Source organism: Festucalex cinctus, chromosome 10, assembly GCF_051991245.1.
Source record: "Festucalex cinctus isolate MCC-2025b chromosome 10, RoL_Fcin_1.0, whole genome shotgun sequence".
NCBI classification, from domain to species: domain Eukaryota; kingdom Metazoa; phylum Chordata; class Actinopteri; order Syngnathiformes; family Syngnathidae; genus Festucalex; species Festucalex cinctus.
The window spans coordinates 24,571,650-24,591,265 of record NC_135420.1 but is presented as its reverse complement, the minus strand read 5'-3'; the positions used below and the strand labels follow the sequence as shown (position 1 = coordinate 24,591,265).

The window sequence follows — 19,616 nt, the reverse complement described above, 5'->3', positions numbered from 1 at the left end:
TTTTAAAGTCTTTATATGCAGCAAACCATGAGCATTAATTTTTATTTGACTAAACCATGTATATATATTTTTTTCCCAGCTCTGTGGTCCACCTGCAAATTGACAACCGCGAATGTTCCCAGAAATCCGAAGACTGTTTCTCAAACACCAACGAAGCGGCTTCATTCATCGCAGCGGCGCACATCAAGGCCGATCTGCCTTATCCTCTCGTATCTGTTAACAGTAAGTCGGACTACTACCTAGTCTCGGAAAACAAGAGACACTATTCAGTATTTACACTGCTCTCTTCCTTTTTCCAGGTGATCTGACGGTTAATAAGCCGACCACGTTTCCCATGTACGTGATCGGTGTTGCTTTTGTCATCATTCTGCTCATTCTGGTCTTGGGGATGCTGGCGGCCAAGAGGAAAAATAAACACGGCGTCCTTTGGCTGCCCGATGGCTTTTTGGCCAATAAGAATGACAAGAGGAGAGAACCTGTTGGTCAAGATGACTTTGATTTGAAGTGAGTGGACGTTTTAATTTTCATGCTGGATTTACAACCACTTCGAGACTGGACATATTTTTATGCCCAAGTAGCAGGATGACAACTTTTAAGAACCACTGACCTACAACAAACTCAAAAGACTTGTGTCAACCATTAGTTGGCATGTAAATAAAAGTAACACACTTCTGTTCTCACACCAGAAATTTCAAGAGCCAAGATGGAGCCATGATTGATGGTCAGGGCCAGAGGTGGATGGACGATGAGGTTCCAGCTAAGGTTCCAAGGGTGAGTATAAAAGAAAACACATTTAGTTCATGTTGTTGTGCGTACGTTCAAAATTCACGTCGCTTTTTGGTAGAATGAAGACAAGCCCTTGCTCATGTCTTCGGATGGAGGGGTTGACCGGCGGGAGTGGACCCTGCAGCATCGCAAGGCCGCTGACGTCATCCTAACCCCGCCACAAGCTGACATGGATACAGACTGCCTGGATGTCAACGTCAAGGGACCTGGTAAGAACACTTGGAAGTTGCAACTTGACCGGATTCCCAGAAATGGAAGAAAAAACTAAGATTATCAAACAAACTTCATTTGATTCTGGAGCAACAAATGTGCTCCTAAGTTGCCTGGCGTCAATGGCAATGAATACTCAAGTTACAAATAAATAAAATAAAAAACTAAAAGCACTTCTACTTAACTCATTCACTCCCAGCCATTTTCCCCTTCGCTCCCGGCTGTTTTACTGGATTTTGACTGATTTTGCAAGGGCCACAGAATATTTTGTTCGATTGCTATAAAAACATGGAACCTACCAAAATAAAGATTAGAGTCTCTTCTTTCATCGGGAAAGAAAAGTACATTTGTATCTTGTTTCTGTTTTGCATCAATTAGCATTAGAACATAGCTAAGTTTCATCAATATTCACATTCCTGCTGAAAACAGTCAAAAAGAACTTTGCAACATGGCCCTTGCTGATCTCTTATACTCTGCTGCCACCTGCTGGCCGTTTTTTGTATTAACTACCATTGCTTTAAGTCACTTATTCATGTCAGAAGCTGCACAAAGGACTTCTGCATGCTCTTGCATTGAAAAAAGACATAAAAAAACAAATACATTTTTGGGAGTGAAGGATAAAGTATTAAAAAAATGATTGACACGTTTTTGCGTTTGAATGAGTTGAGTAGCAAACCATTTGCAGTTGTTTACTTCCCACCACCGTTACTGCCTGCCATTTTTCCTCTTCCAGATGGTTTCACCCCGCTGATGTTGGCTTCACTCCGCAACGGAGGAGGCCCCGACTTCTCGTTCACCGGCGAGGAGGAAGTGGAGAGCGGAGGCGATGAACCGGGTCCGAGCGTCATATCCGACCTGATCACACAGGGTGCGTCGCTCATCGCCCAGACGGACCGCACGGGGGAGACGGCGCTCCACCTGGCCGCCCGCTACGCCAGGGCCGATGCCGCCAAGAGGCTGCTGGACGCCGGCGCCGATCCCAACGCCCACGACAACATGGGCAGAACACCTCTGCATGCTGCCGTGGCGGCGGACGCGCAGGGAGTCTTCCAGGTGAGTCGTCAACGTCACTTTCGACACTTAGCCTCAGTCGACGATTTCGACATGATGTCACATGATTCTCAGCCAATCACATTTCTCTCTGGGCTTCCCTCATAGATTCTCATTCGCAATCGCGCGACAGATCTGGACGCCCGAATGAATGACGGCACAACGCCACTCGTCCTGGCAGCCAGGTTGGCCGTGGAGGGCTTGGTGGAAGAACTAATCCACTGCCATGCGGACATCAATGCTGTTGATGATCATGGTCAGTCATGCAAAAGTGAAGCAATGATATGCTTAGAAAGAATTGGAATATAATGTATAGATTGTACGTATCCAAAAAATATATCTTTTCTGATGTATATGTTACAATTTGACTGTCATGTTTTATTGTAGACTTTTAGTTTTCGTACGTTTATACCTGTAGGTTTAGAATTGCTTATAGGTGCCACAAGATGGCAGCAAAGCACTACTTTTCTATTAGACTGGGCTTTACGCTGTGGCATAGATAGAATCATTTCAACATACTGTATTCCCTTGACTTTAAAATGCCACATGAAGGTGCCAAAGCACTACTTTTATATTCGGCAGGGCTTTGGTCTAAGCATATAAACAGGAAATAATCCAGTTTTTCAATGAATGTGACTGATAGTTAAGGGGAAAAAAAAGGTCTGTGAGAAGCAAATTGCAAAAAAATGCAGTAGGACACTTGTTATGATTATCAGCATTTATTTCTCAACTTCTGGGTCAACTTTTTTTTTTAATGCATGTCCTTTCTTATCATTCTATCATTTCAGGTAAGTCCGCTCTTCACTGGGCTGCAGCAGTGAACAACGTGGAGGCCACGCTTGTGCTCTTGAAGAACGGAGCCAACCGAGACATGCAGGACAATAAGGTCAGCTCAAATATAGTTCTGTGTTGTATTTGTATAAGTGTATGACTATATACAGTCTTGACTGATGGGTTTCATTCATTCTGTGACCAAGCTTGTAGCTCAGTTTGCTCCAAATCACTTTTCCCCATTCAGATGAATTGAAATAACGTTAATTAATTACTGACTCTGGGGAAAAAAAAAAAGGTGAAAAAGAGGGAGAAGACTTCCTAGAAAGAAAAAGTATTTCTTTTAGCATTTACAATAATAGAAGTAACAATATACGCATCAAGCCTAAAATGGCTGCTTCAAACCAAAATGACAGACTTTCTGTGTTCTTCTGATGTTACTCACTAGGCCACACCCCTACAATGCATACAATAATGACTTTATAGCACCAGTTAATGCTTTTCATTCCATATACTAGCATAGCAAAAATGCTGTTTTGGGGGTCGCTAGAACAGATTGATGGTATTCCAATTCATTTCAGTGGAGAGTTTTGCCATGAATCAAACATGCAAGTCAAGTCACCACTTGATGAGTCAAAAAAACAAATGTGGTCAACCTGATGCCTTGAAATCTTCCACGCAGGAGGAGACCCCGCTGTTCCTGGCAGCCAGAGAAGGCAGCTTCGAAGCGGCTCAAGTGCTCCTTGACCACTACTCAAATCGCGACATCACCGACCACCTGGACCGTCTCCCTAGAGACACGGCTCAAGAAAGAATGCACCACGACATCGTGCGCCTGCTGGACCAGTACAATTTGGTTCACAGCCCCCACAACGGGCCCAACCACATGGGAGGAAACCCTTCGGTGATGTGCGGGGCCAACGGCGCCGCCTTCATCGGCATGCGACCCGGCCCGCAGGGGAAAAAGAGCCGGAGGGGCGGCGCCGCTAAGATGGGAGGTGTCGGCGGTGGGGCGAAGGAGCCCAAAGACATGAAGGCCAAGCGAAGAAAGAAGCCCGCCGGAGGGGAGGGTCCGGCTGCGGGTGCCGGCGCCGGCGGCGGAGGTGGCGTGAACGGCGTGAAGGCGGCCGGCGGACTCCCCGAAAGCTCCGTCACCATGTCGCCCGTCGACTCCCTGGAGTCGCCGCACTCGTACGCGGGGGACGCGTCCGCCGCGGCCTCCTCCACTGCCAACTCCCCGCCCCTCATGAGCAGTCCCGCGACCAGACCCATGCTGCCCCCTGTTAGCCACATGCTCAACCAGCAGCAGCAGCAGCAGCAGCAGCAGGCGTGGGTGGGCATGACCAAGCACGGCTACGCCAACCACATGTTCGGTCTGGTGCCCCACCCCATGGGGGGCACCCACCGCGGTATGGCCCAGCACCATGGCCAGGGGGGCCCCATGATGACCCCCATGAACGTCACCATGAGTCGGGAGCAGCTGCCCCCCATCGTCACCTTCCAAATGATGCCGCCCGGCGGGGGCCAAGGCATGCTGAAGCAGCCCCAGCAGGGCCACGTGCAGGCGACTCAGGCCCAGACCCAAAACCCCCAAGCGGGCCCCGGCCACCTGCACTGCAGCCAGGGACTGATGTACCCGATGCCCGAGCAGATGAGCATGGGGCTCCCCCGCCCCATGCAGCACCCCCACGGAGGGCCGCTACCTTCCTATCCACCCATGCAGAGCCCGGTGGATAAGTACCCCACCCCTCCCTCCCAGCACAGCTTCACCCCCGCCGGCTCGGAGGGCACCACCCCGGGCCACCCGCCGCACCCTCCCAACGAGCACCCCTATCTCACGCCTTCGCCCGAATCCCCGGACCCTTGGTCGTCGTCCTCGCCGCACTCCAACTCGGACTGGTCCGACGTCACCACCAGCCCCACCCCGCTGGGGAACGGCCACCACCCACTGCCCTCCGCCCGCCGCACGCACATTCCCGAGCAGGTGCAGCTGCAGCCGCAGGCGCAGCCGGCGCAGCAGCAGCAGCAGCCGCCCCAGCAGCCGCCGGCCCTGGGGAGCAGGCAGGTGTTTGCGTAGGCGGGCCAGGGGGCCGAGCAGCCAAAGAATGACTCCTGGGGGGGGGTTTATGCGCTTCCACGTTGACGCGTAGCAACTTTCTTTGTTCCCATGGTATCTTATAGCCTTTTCTCTTTGCACTTAAGAAAACTTGTGTATAGTTTCTAAAATCTCTCGAGCTAGAAATCAAATACAGTGGTGCCTTGACTTAACGAGTGAAGTAAATTGAGTTGTATAGTACCACTGTACAGTATACCAAACTTAAAAAAAAAAAAAAAAAAAAAAAAAAAAAAAACTTTCATCATGAGCGACGGTGTCTCCACGTGTACCAAACAAACTCACGCAAGTTTCATTGGGCAACCAACCATGAACTTTTTGTTATTGTTTTATGATCACATGCACAGAGACGGACATTGAGATGGGAAAGCGGGGATGTTCCGCATCGATACTTTCTGCTCCGTGCTCTTCTATTTATGCAGCGATTTGTGCTCATGTTGAAACCACTCCCCTTTGGCCAAGTGTATCGGACTGGATCGCCTCGTTTGTTACCCACGAGACCATCCGAAGCTTTTATTTGTTGCATGTTGGCAGTTTGAAAGAACAATCATATTCCCAAAGCTCCATGGATTATTATTAATTTTTTTTGTCTGTTGAAAACATTGTGTGTGGAAACATACATGGACGCACAGCACATTCTGCTTGTAAAGTCTGAGATTTTACTTGGCAAAGATTTTTTTTTAATGGCTCTTTTTTTTATATATATGAATACTGTTCGCACTTGTTGAATGATTGTGAATGTTACTAGGTGCATGATGATTATTTTTAAACTGCCTATTTTTCCCATGTTTCCTCCAAAACTTATGTAACCTTTATTTTATTTCATTTTTTTGCTTAGTTACAATCATTGTCTGTTGTAGTTGATGCATAAGCCAAGTCTAGAGGTCAAATCAAAGTATTTTGTGACTTTGCAAGTGCTTTTGTTTCTGGAAACCCACTCGAGCACTTTATTCCATATCCTTGATATCCATCTGAAAGTATTAGTACCCTGTTCTCACTCTTAAGACTATTCAGTGCTCTCGTAGAGTGGCTGTCATACTCGTTATGTTGTTTCCACTTGCAAGTGCTATTAAATTATTCTGCTTCACTAGTTGCACTACTAGTTCCAACTTAATGTGTCACACACTAGTACTAGATGCTACTAGTCGGACCGAAATACATGTGCTACCTAGTGTGTAGAAATGTCATCCAGTAGTGGGCACAGCTTTACTAGTAAGACAGTTGTTCTACTAGTGCGCTGAATTGTCCTAGCGAAGGCAAAGAGCATACAAGTACATGGACCTTAAGGATATGGAATAAATGCTTAAACGACTGTTGGTACCCACGTGCATCCTATGCAATGGTCGCAGAGTTGCAATTGACAATGTCAAGCAAGTAATGGTTTGAATATCCACAAAACTCATTATTTCTGCACATATAGCAGGCAAAAGCTGTGTTTATAAAGTCTGTGTATATAAATGTTTCTTATCTTAGACCATATGAAGTAGTTGTGGCCATGTTTCGTAAGCTAGAGCTCAAACTGTTGTTGAGAAAGATCAGCCAAGTTTCTATTTTCTATTAAAGCCCGGATCATCAGCGATGTGTTTGTTATTACTCTATTTATTTGCTTTAATTTATTTCTTAAAGGCTCACAGCACCCAGTAAGTATTCAGGAAAATTTGCAATATGGCCTCACATATATTATGTCGATATACATACATTTACAATTACATTTTTTTTGCTCCAAATGTCCTCCTTCGACATTGCACTATTGCAACAAATTCAACACAAGCTTCTGAACATTACTCTGAATTTAGATTACAACCAAGCAAGGGATTAAGGGTTCCTAAATAAGGCAACAATATAAGAGTTTGTAGCCAATGTAATGGTTTCTAGCCTGGATTAGATTTTGGAGGTGGGGTTTCAAATCATGGTTTTCAAGATAAGGTTATGATTTTAATTAATGGACACGGTTTCAAATGAGGGTTTCTATCTATCTATCTATCTATCTATCTGTGTTGCTGTCAGTCTTTCCAGTCAGTTGGTGTATTCATTAATTCGTCTGTATGTATAACTAAATTCTGTTATAATACATACAAATAATTTTAAAAAAAAATACCGTGACCCTTGTGAGGAATAAGCAGGAAAATGGATGGATGGATAATTTAAAAATAACCTTCCAGTGTTGCAAAACATTTCCGTTTATAAACCCATTGTGTTGTGCAGTTTGATAACTGGCCCGTGGGTGGCAGCCTATCGACAACAACAACACCAATCCAACCTAACCCGTAACGAAGAAGAAATCTACACGGAAGTGAGTTTCTTCTGTTATTATTGAACGATTCACATCGTCCAGTTCACGCTTTCTGTCCGGGCGATGCGTGTCTAAATTAAAATGTTATTTAAAGATGCGCAGTGCGTCATAATGTGTCAGTCTCCGCGGATGGTGGATGTCCAGAGCCGCTCGACGGACGACCGAACGTGAATGAAAGAAAGAAACGACGGCATTTGTAGCTGCTTCGGGTTTGACACTGTCAACGGCGGACGAGAAGTGAGCTACAATTCCCTTGGTTGCCGTGTATGTCTTTAAGACATCATTTAAAGACTCACTTAGGGGTGAGAATATCTTCTTCTATTCCACAGGGGTTTAATTAATTAAATGTAATTTAAAAAAAAAAAAAACTGCGAAGGCATAATGTTGAAATATTTTTCAGGATTTTTTTTTTTTTGATTAAGCGGGCCTGTCCAGGTGTGTTCATGTGATTGGTGGAAATTTGAAAACGAGTGGCGGCGTCGGCGCGCACCTTATAAAAATGGTCTTTTCTCGTACTGTTCTTGTTCTGGTATTCTCCAATTAAGCAAAGAGTAAATCATGTTGCTAATTAATAGTAATGAAGATGTCCTGTTAAGTATCTGAGTGGTTTAAGGATAGAATAAAAATGATAAAATAATAATAAACTAAATACTAATAGCCTGTCAATAAAGTTGAGTTGAGTTTCTACACGACTTTTCTTCATTATTGTCCTCTTCTCTCCCGTCAGCCTCCTTCCTGAGTATCTATCATGGCTTCATCCCGGCTCAAGTACCTCTCTCTGGGCGTGCTGGTGTTCCAGACCACGTCCCTGGTGCTCATCATGCGCTACTCCCGAACCTTGCAGGCTGAGGGCCTGCGGTACTTGTCCTCCTCTGCCGTGGTGGTGGCCGAGGTCATGAAGATCGTTATCTGCTTGATGCTCGTCTTCAAAGACCACAGTGAGTGAACGCACAAACCTTTTCCAGCATGTTCTGAAAATTCTTGGTCGAAAATGTAAAAACGAGGCCTTGTTTTGCGCTCTCACGTCAGGTTACAGCGTGCGGGCGTTCAACAGCATCCTTCGCCAGGAGATCGCCTACAAGCCCATGGAAACCCTGAAGCTGGCCATCCCTTCGGGCATCTACACGCTGCAGAACAACCTGCTCTACGTCGCCCTGTCCAACCTGGATGCCGCCACCTACCAGGTACGTCAACAAAGCCGCTCTGGGTTTTTGTCACCTACGCTCACTTTTGGCGTTTTCCCCCCGCCGTCCGCCAGCTCACGTACCAGCTGAAGATCCTGACCACGGCTCTGTTCTCCGTGTCCATGCTGGGGCGCCGGCTGGGCGTCTACCAGTGGCTCTCCTTGCTCATCCTCATGGCCGGAGTGGCTCTCGTACAGGTAGCCAGCTAACTTTCTCCGTTTGCAGTAGCGCTGAAGGACTCAATCTGTATCCCTTAATCTGTATTTATTGTTCATAAATGTTTTGGTTTTACAGCTTAGGTTTATGTTTGGAATCTGGACGTTCCCTATTCCTTAATTGATTTTTAAAGTAGTGGCTTCAAGTAGTCGTGTGGCATTTTATGCTTTTTATCTTGTGTCCGCAGTGGCCGTCCGAGTCATCGGTGGTGGCGGAGAAGGAGTCGGCGTCCACGGGCTCCCAGTTTGTGGGCGTCATGGCCGTTCTGGTGGCGTGCTGCTCCAGCGGCTTCGCCGGCGTCTACTTTGAGAAGATCCTGAAGGAGAGCAAACAGAGCGTTTGGATCCGCAACATCCAGCTCGGTCAGTGAGCAGTTATGGAATAATTTTTGGAATGGAGTATTCTACTAATTAGCGTATCCATTAATGGAGTCATTGGATAATCTATTACCAATATCAACACAATAACAAATGTGCATGTATGATTTTTGTGCACTTGGGGTTGCCATCTTCTCATTCTGCACAGTAGTGACTGTGACTTTGAGTGTTTGTGGCTTTAAACGGCCATTAATGTCCAAATTATGGTTAATTCAAATGTTATTTTTGTGTGTTTGTTTTTATTTATTTAATAAAATTTTACATATATGTTGAACTTTTTTAATTAATTAATTATGGTTAAATGTGAATAAATTATTAACAATAAAATTATTTTTATTTTATTAATAATTTAAATCATATTTAAATAAACTATTTTACATTATACACTTAAAGGGATACTGCACTTATTTAGCCCATTATAACAATAAAAAGTTAATATTTTGCCTATAATAAATTTGATGCTTTCATTATTTTTCACGTACAATTAGTACCTTTAAAAACACATTTTGCAACTTGCTATCGACTGTTTTCTAGGATTTGTCATGTGACATTCACAAGCTGAGCTGTGATTGGTTACCTGAGCCCTTGTGATGTCATTTTCAGTCGACAGCAAGTTGCAAAATGTGTTTTTAAAGGTACTAATTGTAAATGAAAAATATTGAAAATATCAAATTTATTATCGCAAAATATTAATATTTGACTACCAAAAATGACTAAATAAGTAAAGTATCCCTTTAAAAAAACGTGTCCGTGTGCGTTTTAGGGATGTTCGGCCTGGTGTTCGGCTTTGTCGGGATGCTGATCTTCGACGGCGACAAAGTGATGGAGTCGGGAATGTTCCAGGGATACAGCGCGGTCACCTGCACCGTGGTCACGCTGCAGGTCGGTTTTCGCTGGGCGCCGACCGAATCCGTCTCCCGTCCATCCGTGCGCATGCGTTTGTTTTTTGCCCCTCAGGCGCTGGGCGGCCTGGTCATCGCGGCAGTCATCAAGTACGCCGACAACATCCTCAAAGGCTTCGCCACGTCGCTCTCCATCATCCTCTCCACGCTCATTTCCTACTTTTGGCTCCAGGACTTCGACCCCACCAGGTACAAGCTGCACCCTCTTACAGATGAACGAGTGGAACCCAAACTGGCATCTAATACGAAATGGAAATGATACCGCTTCTTTACACGTTTGTCGTTGGTAGCGTCTTCTTCCTGGGAGCCGCCCTCGTCATCGCCGCCACATTCCTCTACGGCTACGAAGGCAAGAAGCTCCCCAACCCCAGCAGAGCGTGAGAGGGACACGGGCCCAGCAGGACCAAACAGAGGTCAGGGGGAAGTGATGGTAGTTACAAAAAAAAAAAAGGTCAAACAATTGCTGGTTACACCTCAAGTGCCTCGTTGGGAGAGGGAAATCACAACTTTTTTTGCCTAATCATTCCATCTGTAGCACTAATGTCATCACGTAAATTTGAACTGCCGAACAGATACTGGGTAAGGTTACCAGTCACGTAACAGGAAATACATAAGAGTGGAACCTCAATTTTCGTTGAAATTCTGTCCCAGTTTTTGTACATTAACTTTGCACTTGTACAAAAGAAGAAAAAAAAAGAAAAAACCTGTGACTTGAACATTCGTTTCTCAGAATCCTTGTTTACAACTCCTTGTCTGCTTGGCAACTGTCGCCTAACACGGCCGGTCAAAATTCAGATCTTCAAGATAAAAGCATGTAGTATAAAATAGAACAGTTTTGGCCCCATGGTGGCAAAAAAATAAATGAAATTGTTTTGAGTGTGACCGCAATAGTGTTGCACATTATACCGGTACCAGTACCGTACCTCGATGTTTTGGCGTCAAAAACGGCTTCCGTATTTATTTTTTTTTTTTTCTTAGCACCGGTACATTAAAAAAATAAATACAGGACATCCTGCCAACTCAGCTTTAAACACATACACGCATGCCTGCCTGTGCCGGTATGTGGAAAACGCCTTAAGTAAGCGGCACGCCTCTTTCGGCGCCTTTGCGAGAGGACGCAGGAAGATGGCTTCGCGCACTGAACACGGAAGCGCTCGCTGGCCGTCCACTCCTCGTGAGAAGCGTCAGTTTTAGAAACGCTTCATGACAGGAGTGAATGTTTTTCACGGGGAAGCAGAAAGAAAAGCAACACTCCTGCAGTGGACTCGAGGTGCGTTCAATGAACAGGCACACAGTAGGAAATAACGTTTTGCATAGAAAAAAGCTCGGACGACTGACAGAGCGACATAGATACTCATAGAAAATAATATTGATTTAAAAGATTAATTCAAGGAAGCCAAAAAGTGAGGCAAAACTGTTATTATACTGGCACGCTTTTATTTTGAAGGTCGGTCATTTGACAAGATTTGTTACACCGATGTTGACACAACTTGCCAAATTGCTGCCGAGCAGACCTGGGGAGTTGTTATTGCATGAGTTTGATTTTGTCAATATTTTTGGTTGCCTGGAACAGAATAGTTGGCTTTAAACATTTCCTATGATAACTATTACTTTGCTTTTCATTGGATTTGGTTTTAATCCGACTTTCTTGAACGGTTTCATCACAAAAACTGAGGTCCCATTAAAGTGATAATGGTCTTTCGAGTGAAATTTCGTCCCCGCCCCCCAAATCCTAAAAGGCCTGACAACCTTTACAAGTCAACTTTGTAAATCTTGCTGCTCCGAAGCCAACTCCTTGTTAGAGAACATGACTTGACTTGAGCACGCAAGCGTGTGAGTCACAGTATCTCCTCTAGTTGGCGCCGCACAGGCTGCTTCGAAACGTAAACAATAGTGTTGAGAAATGATGACGTACATCTAAGCGGCTATTTTGCCTTGTTGCCAGGCAACCAGCGGCCACAACTCAACATGGCAACCAAGTCACTTGAGAAACGCTGAGAGTGATTACCCGAGCTTGTTACTAAGATACTAAGTCGGTTACAGTGGATGTAAATAATGACGCCTTTAAAATAATTGTATGAATTAATCAAAGATTCATTTAAATAACTTTCTTCGGCTCATGTAATTTATTGTCGTGAACGTCGGGGTGAAAATGTGGTCTTCGCCCCTTTTTTTTTATGCTGATCAGAGATTTATGAAGTTTTATTTTGAAGAGTTTTGTTTCATTTTATGATTTGACTGTTGTGATTTACTCTTGTTTTGTTTTGTGGGTGTGGTTACATTGTCTCAATTATTACTAAGAGAATCTTTTTATAAAGTGGGAAAACGTCTCTGACTGCTTGTGCTGCTTTGATGGTGCACCTCATCCCTTTAACCTTCCACATGCTACAAAGCAACCCAGGTAGTTAAAAAGAAAAAAAAAAAAGTATTGTAAATAAATTCACATCAAATGTCAATTTCAAGCACAAAAGCCGACAATCGCCATTTTGACAAACGTGGACTCATGCCTGCTGGCAGGCTGCCACGGGTGCCATTCGAGATTGCGTTTACGAACTGTGCAAAGCAAACAACTCTCGTCATCCTCAAAACATTTGAACATATAACACTTGACACTGTAATGATTTAGCCATTTGTTTTAATGAATTTCACAAAACGCTGCATGCTAACGCCACACAGTCTGAGAGGAGAAGTTTGATGTCCTTCATCCAGTCACTTAAAATCGGGGGTTCATAAACAGCCCCCGGCTTGTCCTTTTAGCGATGTTTGAGGCAGTCTCGTGTAACAAAGCAGCAAAAACGTAGATTAGATTTATTTTTTATTTTTTTAAACTGTCTTTCACTGAACACCTTTTTGTTGGTGTTCTAGAACTGTCCAATGTTAAGTGAGTGTCTGTAATTAAGGCTTAGTTCTGAATTTGATTAGTGTTGGTCAAGTAAAATGGAAAATGGACGGATGTTTGTTTGCTCAGTTGTGCTGAAGTACAGTAAAAGGCCGTGATGCTTTGATTTAAGGCGCTTGCCCCCGCCCCCCCAAAAAAGCGTTGAATATTTCCGCAACTGGCTTCGCCTACTTGGGCGGTATGACGACAAGCGGGGGCCCCCTGGCGGGCCTCCACATGAGCACTTGGGCGTCGTTGGCGTTGGGCCTCCCCATGGCGTTGGCCGGGATGGGCTCCACGCGGCTCAGCACCCGCGGCTGCTCCTGGTGCGCCCGGCCCACCAGCCGCGCCCGGCGGCCCAGCGGCCGGCCCGGGTCCACGGCGATGTCCACCCTCATGCGCCACTTGATGGCGCGCAGCAGGATCTTCTCGCTGGAGGCGGCGTTGAGCGCCACCAGCCAGGTGGTGAAGCTCTGGTCCCGCTTGATGTCGGTCAGCGAGGGCCGCTCGGAGCGGCTGACCGGCACGGCCCAGGTGACGCTGGGGTAGAAGTTGTCGTTCATGCTGACGGTGAAGCGCGACGGCTTGGAGGTGGGGCCCACGATGGTGACCGTCTCGGTGGTGTTGCCGTACCACGGGTAGCTGACGCCGTCCGAGTCGCTGATGGCCTGCACCAGGCCGTCACGCAGCTCGGGTAGCTCCCAGCTTGACCTGCGGGGGGCGACATGCGGTGACTGCGGTCAGACGAGAGCCACTGGGATTTGGCGGGCTTTTTTTTGTTTTTTGTTTTTTTGGTGAAAACTGATATATTTTATGTAGGTTATATTTTCCACGAAATATTGACATATGTGTTTTTTTCTGTTCTTAATAGTTAAAAAATAAATTTAAAAAATTCCGAGCGCAGTATAAGAATTTGTCACAAAGCTGTTTCCATGGCAACATAGGGCATGTCTTTTTTTTTTTTTTTTTCTTTTTTTTTTTTTTGGATTAAGATTTAAAAATCATGACTTATTGCTAGGCAGAATTCGCAAGCGCAATAGAAGAATTTGACACATGCTTATTTTTATATCTTTAACCAAAATACAAAATGTGCTTGAAATTATTACAATTTAAAAAATTACGAAAGGGAAAAAGCAATGTAAGTGAACTGTGTTGTGACAGTTAATCTGGAAAATTACAAGAAAAATATTTTAGGGGAAAATTTAATTTATTATAATTTATAAAAATTACGAAGGGAAAAATAAAATTTTAAGTGAACTGTGTTGTGACAGTCAAATTGGAAAATTAAAAGAAAAATATTTTAGGAGAAAAAATACATTTTTATTATAATTAAAAAAATTACAAAGGAAAAGAATAAAATTTCAAGTGACTTTTGTGACATAAAATTGGAAAGTTACAAGAAAAATATTTTAGGGAAAAATTAAATGTATGAATATGATTAAAAAAAAAAAAAAAAAAAGATGTATGCGACTAAAAACATTAGTGGACCAATCCCCACTGTATAAATTACTGTTGGACTTTTCGAACAACTCGCCCATTGTCGAGCATCAAGAGGAGCATTTGTTCACGCAGCAGGTGAGACTCCCACATTTCGACGCACCCACATCGTGTGCTTGTGACTTTGGCACACAAGTAGTCGTGCGCAAATCGTTCTTCCATATTCCAATGCAATTGAGCGTCACTGAAGATTGAATTGCACTTGTGAACGCTTGTTATGCGATTGGCCAGACAACAGGAAGTGCCAAGATAGCATCAAGCCAATGAATTATTTATTGTGTTGACATGTCTGGGGTGCCCCCGTTGGCGTCTTCCAATTGATCCATTTCGCTTATTAAGATATCTTACAGTAAGATGAGGTGGTTGATATTGAGAGATTACAAAGCAAAATTGAAAAATTTTGCAAGGGCAAAAATTAAGAATTGAAAAATATACACGATTAAATTAAGTCATCTTTTTTTTTTTTTTTTATTATTATTATTATTAATAAAAACAGACAAAAATATACACAAATGAAAAGTATTTGGTCAAACTAATATTAGAAAATGCCCATTTGAAGTTTGTCAAACAAATTAGCGCGTAGAGCCTGCGTCCCGACCTCCGTACAAACGCGGAAGTCCGTCGTAAAGCGAGGAGCCCCCCCCACCCCACCCTCCTCCAGTCCAACTCACATGCCGAGGTCGCCGTAGGTGTTGTAGAACTCCATGTGGGTGCACGCCTGGATCCAGCCCACCACCCAGGTCTCGTTGCGCGGGATGGGCGGCATGACCACCCGGGCCGACGCTTTGAAATAAGGCGTCTTGTAACGCAGCACGACGGCCGAGTCCTCCTCCACGGCCGTGGGGTGGTGGTCGATGGTGGCCGCCAGCTCGCGCACGACCACGTTCTCCCTGCGGACGCGCGACTTGTTGCAGGCGATGCTCTGGATGCAGCCCATGACGACCACCAGCCAGCCAGCCAGCCAGCCGGGAACCACCGGGCGCCACCAGGCAGCGCTCACCGCGAAGGGTGCCCCCTCTCCGGGGATGGACGCGCTTGCTCCCCTGCTGCCCGGGGCTTCCTCCTCATCGCCCGGGCTGGCATGTCAAGGGATGTCGGGCATCGGATGCTGCGGCTACTCGTCGCCGGGCCGACCGAATCCCGGCATCAAAGTCGGTCAGTCCACCGGCATGCTGCGTGTCGCTGTTCAGCCCGGCGTGGTGCTGAAATGAAGGCGATGCCGCTCGGTGGACGGATGGGCGACACTGCGTGGGAGTTCCCCCTCCGGATGCGTACGAGGAGCTTGAACCGACACCTCCCCTCCAGCACCACTAAACCGTGTGACATCATCGCCACGATGTATACCAATTATTACGACACACTTAATATGGATTTCACTCCCTCATTTAGAAATGATAAACTCTAAATAAGTAGGATTTAAATATGAATTACAATTACGTTAGAAATGTCATTGTTTATTTGGAGAAATTAAAATTCTCATCCAGGTAGGGTGGCATGGCGCTACACCGCCGCTAGAGGGTACTATAGCCCCGTCAGAAATAAAGTATAGTAAGGCGTCCTTTTTTTCCTAATAAATAAATAATAAAATAATAAAAATGACCATTTATAGTAAGGCATTTTTAAAAATATGACCATGTATTGTAAGGTGTTTTTTTAAAAAAATGACTGTGTATACATGCATGGGTGTTTATTTAAAAAAAATAAAAAATAATAATAATTAAAAAAAACACCTGTGTTCACCTCATGCACTTTTTCTGATCTCGGTTTTGTGCAATAAAAAAACAAATTTTGAATCTATCCAGATGTGGTGTGGTTTGTGTAGACCAACACTTTTCCCAACGCATGTCATTCAAATAACAGCTCATCAGCAAGCTCTGGAAGTTGTGGGCAAAAAAAAAAAAAAAGTCCTACATGTGGTTTGGGTGCAGTACCACATGTTCCCAGAAGATGGCGCACGCCCGGGAAGGGTGACGTTTCAGGTTATATAGCTCGGTTTCAGGTCGTTTGTAATTGTTCAATAATGTGATAAAGCAATGAGCGTGCCGTTCTAAGAAGCGCGTGATTAAAGCCGCCAAGGAAATATAGTGCAATAAATAAAAAAAATAATAATAAAAAATAAATAACAACCAACAAAAAGAATCGTCGACAATCCGTGTGGGTGGTCAATCAAAGTCGTGGTGAAAGTTTCGGGGAAAACGGAGAAGCAACGGAGATACGATGCAATACTGCCCTCCTGTGGATGACTGTAGTAACTACATTCAATTCCATTGTAGTCATAAAACACATTAAATCACTGAGTTTTTCCAGGAAGGTGAATTTTAGTGCTGACATTTTTACATGTAGACCTTGTTTAGAAGCAATCAAATCTAATCAATTGACTAATCAATTGAGCCTGCTGTAGAGCGATTTCACGTACAGTCAAAAGTATCTTCACAAGACATCTTGTCCAAAGGCTATACGAAAGCAATTACCTCCAGAATGTGGCTTCAATCATCTCGCAAAAAAACAGATTTCAAGTGCTTTGTGACTGTTCACACTATAAAAGAGTCATCCAGTTTCAATCTGGATGGGCTAAGTATTTATAAATCGTTATACGTTTTCTTTTATTATGAAGCCCACTCGAACGAAAGCTGGCGTGACGTCATTTCCACGCGGAAATGTGCCTCCACCACGGAGTCAAATGACTCGATTAAAAACAAAACAACCAGATTGTCACCGTTAGATTTAGTGTACTTTTGTTTTACGCCGCAAAGAGTATTTCACAATTGGTTCAAATGGTAAGTTACGTACTTATTTATTGATAATGCGGTGCACGTGTGCGGCAGCTAAAGCTAATTCACCACTGTGCTGTTGAGCTTCATGAATCCACCTACGCTGTACTTAATAAGTACATATGTCTGTGTAAAAAAAATAATAAAAAAAGACTGATAAGTAGAAGTACTGGTTTAACTCCATAAGAGTTAAAAAGAAGACGAAAAAAACTTATTTTCTTGTAGGTTTCCACTGATGTCAAAGTCCTAATCGAAAGGTTCTACCAGCTGCAGTCAGAGCGTCTGGAGACCTACCGACTCTTTGAGGAGTACGTTTGTATTTCTGCCTGTCACTTTAATGTCTCTGGCACGGACGGATGAACAAATCCACGTTATTTGTAAAATGTGCTCATTTCCCCATGTTTGCAGAGGTCACGAGGCCTACCTGAGGACGGGACCCCACTATGACTTCGAGCACTACAAGCAGCTGGTGCACCAGATCACGCTGGCCTTCAGCGGCATTTCCAAGGAGGTTCTGGACATCAAGGACAAGTTCCAGCTCCACTTGGGCCGGGCCGACCTCTCGGATCACATCGACAAGCTGCAGTGCAAAGAGAAGCACAAACTCCAACTGGTAATTCAAATTCTTTTTGAACAAGGTTTACAAAAAAAATAAATAATAATAATAATCATGCCTGTGAGGGGGCAACTAATTCACTCATAACTTGTGAACTTTATAATAAACTGTAGACCAGAGCTATTCATATTTCATAACATTTATTAACATTGCTCATTTCCATAGTGCAAGTAAATATATATTTTTTTTAAATATTTTTTTTGTACATACACATTAAAAAAAAAAACGTTAATAAGGGGCACAAATAATTTAAATTTAAATCTGAAGGTTTTTTTTTGTACCTGTTCCTGCTCATGGTAATTTTCAGTATCACCACAAGAGGGCATAACTTTTCAAAATACACTACTCAATACAGTACATTTCTGTAACAAAAAAATATTGTACATTAACCTGTTATTGGATACTGGCTCATTTCTTCCAATTAAAAAAAGTACAGTTTTTATTTAAGTTTTATATTCAATCAAAATATTTATTTAAATAATTTAAATGACGACTTGACTCATTGAACAATTTTCAGCAGTGAAAAGTTAATATTTTGTCCAGAATTTATTTGATAACTTCATTATTTGTCATGTACAATTAATACCTCATCCATCCATCCATTTTCTTGACCGCTTATTCCTCACAAGGGTCGCGGGGGGTGCTGGCGCCTATCTCAGCTGGCTCTGGGCAGTAGGCAGGACACCCTGGACTGGTTGCCAGACAATCGCAGATTAATACCTTAAAAAAAGTACTTTTTCTCCTTGACTGTCGACTTTTGATGACATCACCTGTGCTGAGGAAGTAGGTAACGGCCAATCATGGCTCACCTGTTTTTTGCTTTTTTTTTATTTTTTATTATTGACAAAATATTAACTTTTCACTAATGAAAAATGTCAAAATGCGTCAAGTATTCCATTAATTACTAGTTTTGTATTTAAACTGCATAAAGTTACTGTGGATTACAATAATGTCGCTCACATGTACGTTTTCGCGGACTCGAACCTCGACTCGAATTTGCTTCTGATGCGTTTTGCGTTCAGACAGCTCAGCTGCAGCTGGCCCGCCAGCGGGCTCAGGACCACCCGGAAGAGCAGGACGCATGTCAGGAGAGAATCCAGCAGCTGAAACACGAGTAAGAGCGGTCGCCGCTGTCGCCACGGTTACGACGCGACTCGTGAATCATAACGGTGCGAGCTTCTCGTGTGCTTGGAATGTTCAGAATCATCAAGACCCAAGAGGCGCTCAGCGAGATCATGCAGGACTTCAAGTACGACTCGGAGGAGAGCGATTGATTTGCTCCGATTCCCGTCAGTGAGCGTTTTGTGTGTTTTTTTGTTTTGTTTTGTTTTTTTTAATATGCAGGCCTGTAAATATTCATTATATTTTACAATCATGTCACATCAAGTGTACAATAAACGTCAACTGGGGGTGGCATTAAACAGCTTCAAGTCTTTTTTTTTTTTTTTTTTTTTTTTTTTTTTTTTCATAAGAATCGTTCCCTGTCTGCTAAAATGCTCCTTTGCTGTGAAGTCAGTTGAGTTCACTGGCGCCATCTAGTGCTCGTACAGGAGCTGACATTTTTGCTCAGGCCAAAAAAAAAAATGTCGGAGCAATGTAAGTCACAACTACGGAAGCGTATTGCATTCACTTGAGAAAAAAAAAACAACCCTGTTTTTCTGACTATTTTGTTGGGGAGCTTTGTCCTTTTTTTTCTTTTTTTAGTATTTTTTTTCTGTTTTAGTGAATATTTTTTTGTTATAAAAAAAAAATTATTCCGAAAAACAGGAAAAAAAATACTCCAAAAAACGGGGGGGGAAATTACTACGAAAAACGGGGAAAAACATTTTAAAAAAAAAGAAAAAGAAAAAAATATTCCAAAAAACAGAAGGAAAAAAAATTCCGAAAAACAGAGCACCGACTTCTGTTTTTCGGAGTATTTTTTTCTTTTTTTGTATATGTCTCATCTGTGC

The 19,616-nt window shown here is 43.7% G+C and overlaps 4 protein-coding genes across 5 annotated transcripts in view; 3 read left to right on the top strand and 1 right to left on the bottom strand.

Annotated features, from left to right (window-relative positions):
• notch2 (notch receptor 2) overlaps window positions 1–6,509 on the top strand; it is a 42,161-nt gene extending 35,652 nt beyond the window's left edge. Inside the window, exons 28-35 of the mRNA XM_077533953.1 lie at window positions 80–222; window positions 300–504; window positions 687–771; window positions 845–995; window positions 1,730–2,049; window positions 2,155–2,302; window positions 2,835–2,932; window positions 3,500–6,509. Coding sequence (XP_077390079.1) covers window positions 80–222; window positions 300–504; window positions 687–771; window positions 845–995; window positions 1,730–2,049; window positions 2,155–2,302; window positions 2,835–2,932; window positions 3,500–4,894 — 2,545 coding nt within the window. The 3' untranslated portion in view covers window positions 4,895–6,509. The remainder of the gene's footprint in view (window positions 1–79; window positions 223–299; window positions 505–686; window positions 772–844; window positions 996–1,729; window positions 2,050–2,154; window positions 2,303–2,834; window positions 2,933–3,499) is intronic.
• Window positions 6,510–7,199: 690 nt separating this feature from the next.
• Window positions 7,200–12,232, top strand: LOC144027448 (UDP-N-acetylglucosamine transporter-like). 2 transcript variants are annotated; one of them, XM_077534982.1, is made up of 8 exons: window positions 7,200–7,460; window positions 7,951–8,161; window positions 8,253–8,407; window positions 8,482–8,604; window positions 8,811–8,985; window positions 9,764–9,882; window positions 9,958–10,091; window positions 10,193–12,232. In XM_077534982.1, the coding sequence occupies exons 2-8, from the start codon at window positions 7,972–7,974 to the stop codon at window positions 10,281–10,283; spliced, it is 987 nt and encodes a 328-aa protein (XP_077391108.1). In that variant the 5' UTR covers window positions 7,200–7,460; window positions 7,951–7,971; the 3' UTR covers window positions 10,284–12,232. The 2 variants fall into 2 exon arrangements, with proteins under 2 accessions (XP_077391108.1, XP_077391107.1); XM_077534981.1 differs by having other exon boundaries at window positions 7,201–7,525.
• A 343-nt stretch (window positions 12,233–12,575) lies between these two features.
• Window positions 12,576–15,775, bottom strand: LOC144027071 (protein FAM78B-like). Its single transcript, XM_077534349.1, has 2 exons — window positions 14,949–15,775; window positions 12,576–13,491 (listed from the first exon to the last, which is right to left on the bottom strand). Exons 1-2 carry the CDS (start codon window positions 15,212–15,214, stop codon window positions 12,969–12,971), a joined length of 789 nt encoding a protein of 262 aa, XP_077390475.1. The 5' UTR covers window positions 15,215–15,775; the 3' UTR covers window positions 12,576–12,968.
• Window positions 15,776–16,901: 1,126 nt separating this feature from the next.
• On the top strand, window positions 16,902–19,089 carry rex1bd (required for excision 1-B domain containing). Its single transcript, XM_077534423.1, has 5 exons — window positions 16,902–17,054; window positions 17,274–17,356; window positions 17,457–17,661; window positions 18,687–18,778; window positions 18,866–19,089. Exons 1-5 carry the CDS (start codon window positions 17,052–17,054, stop codon window positions 18,936–18,938), a joined length of 456 nt encoding a protein of 151 aa, XP_077390549.1. The 5' UTR covers window positions 16,902–17,051; the 3' UTR covers window positions 18,939–19,089.
• The last annotated feature ends 527 nt before the right edge of the window (window positions 19,090–19,616 follow it).

Excerpts from the sequence above, each read along its gene's own strand:
- LOC144027448 (XM_077534982.1), top strand. The coding sequence starts at position 7,972 with ATGGCTTCATCCCGGCTCAAGTACCTCTCTCTGGGCGTGCTGGTGTTC. Across the intron at positions 8,162-8,252 it reads GCTCGTCTTCAAAGACCACA|GTTACAGCGTGCGGGCGTTC; the intron begins GTGAGTGAACGC and ends CTCTCACGTCAG. Across the intron at positions 8,408-8,481 it reads TGGATGCCGCCACCTACCAG|CTCACGTACCAGCTGAAGAT; the intron begins GTACGTCAACAA and ends GCCGTCCGCCAG.
- LOC144027071 (XM_077534349.1), bottom strand. The coding sequence starts at position 15,214 with ATGGGCTGCATCCAGAGCATCGCCTGCAACAAGTCGCGCGTCCGCAGG. Across the intron at positions 13,492-14,948 it reads ACCTACGGCGACCTCGGCAT|GTCAAGCTGGGAGCTACCCG; the intron begins GTGAGTTGGACT and ends CGCCCCCCGCAG.
- rex1bd (XM_077534423.1), top strand. Across the intron at positions 17,357-17,456 it reads ACCTACCGACTCTTTGAGGA|AGGTCACGAGGCCTACCTGA; the intron begins GTACGTTTGTAT and ends CCATGTTTGCAG. Across the intron at positions 17,662-18,686 it reads AGAAGCACAAACTCCAACTG|ACAGCTCAGCTGCAGCTGGC; the intron begins GTAATTCAAATT and ends TTTTGCGTTCAG.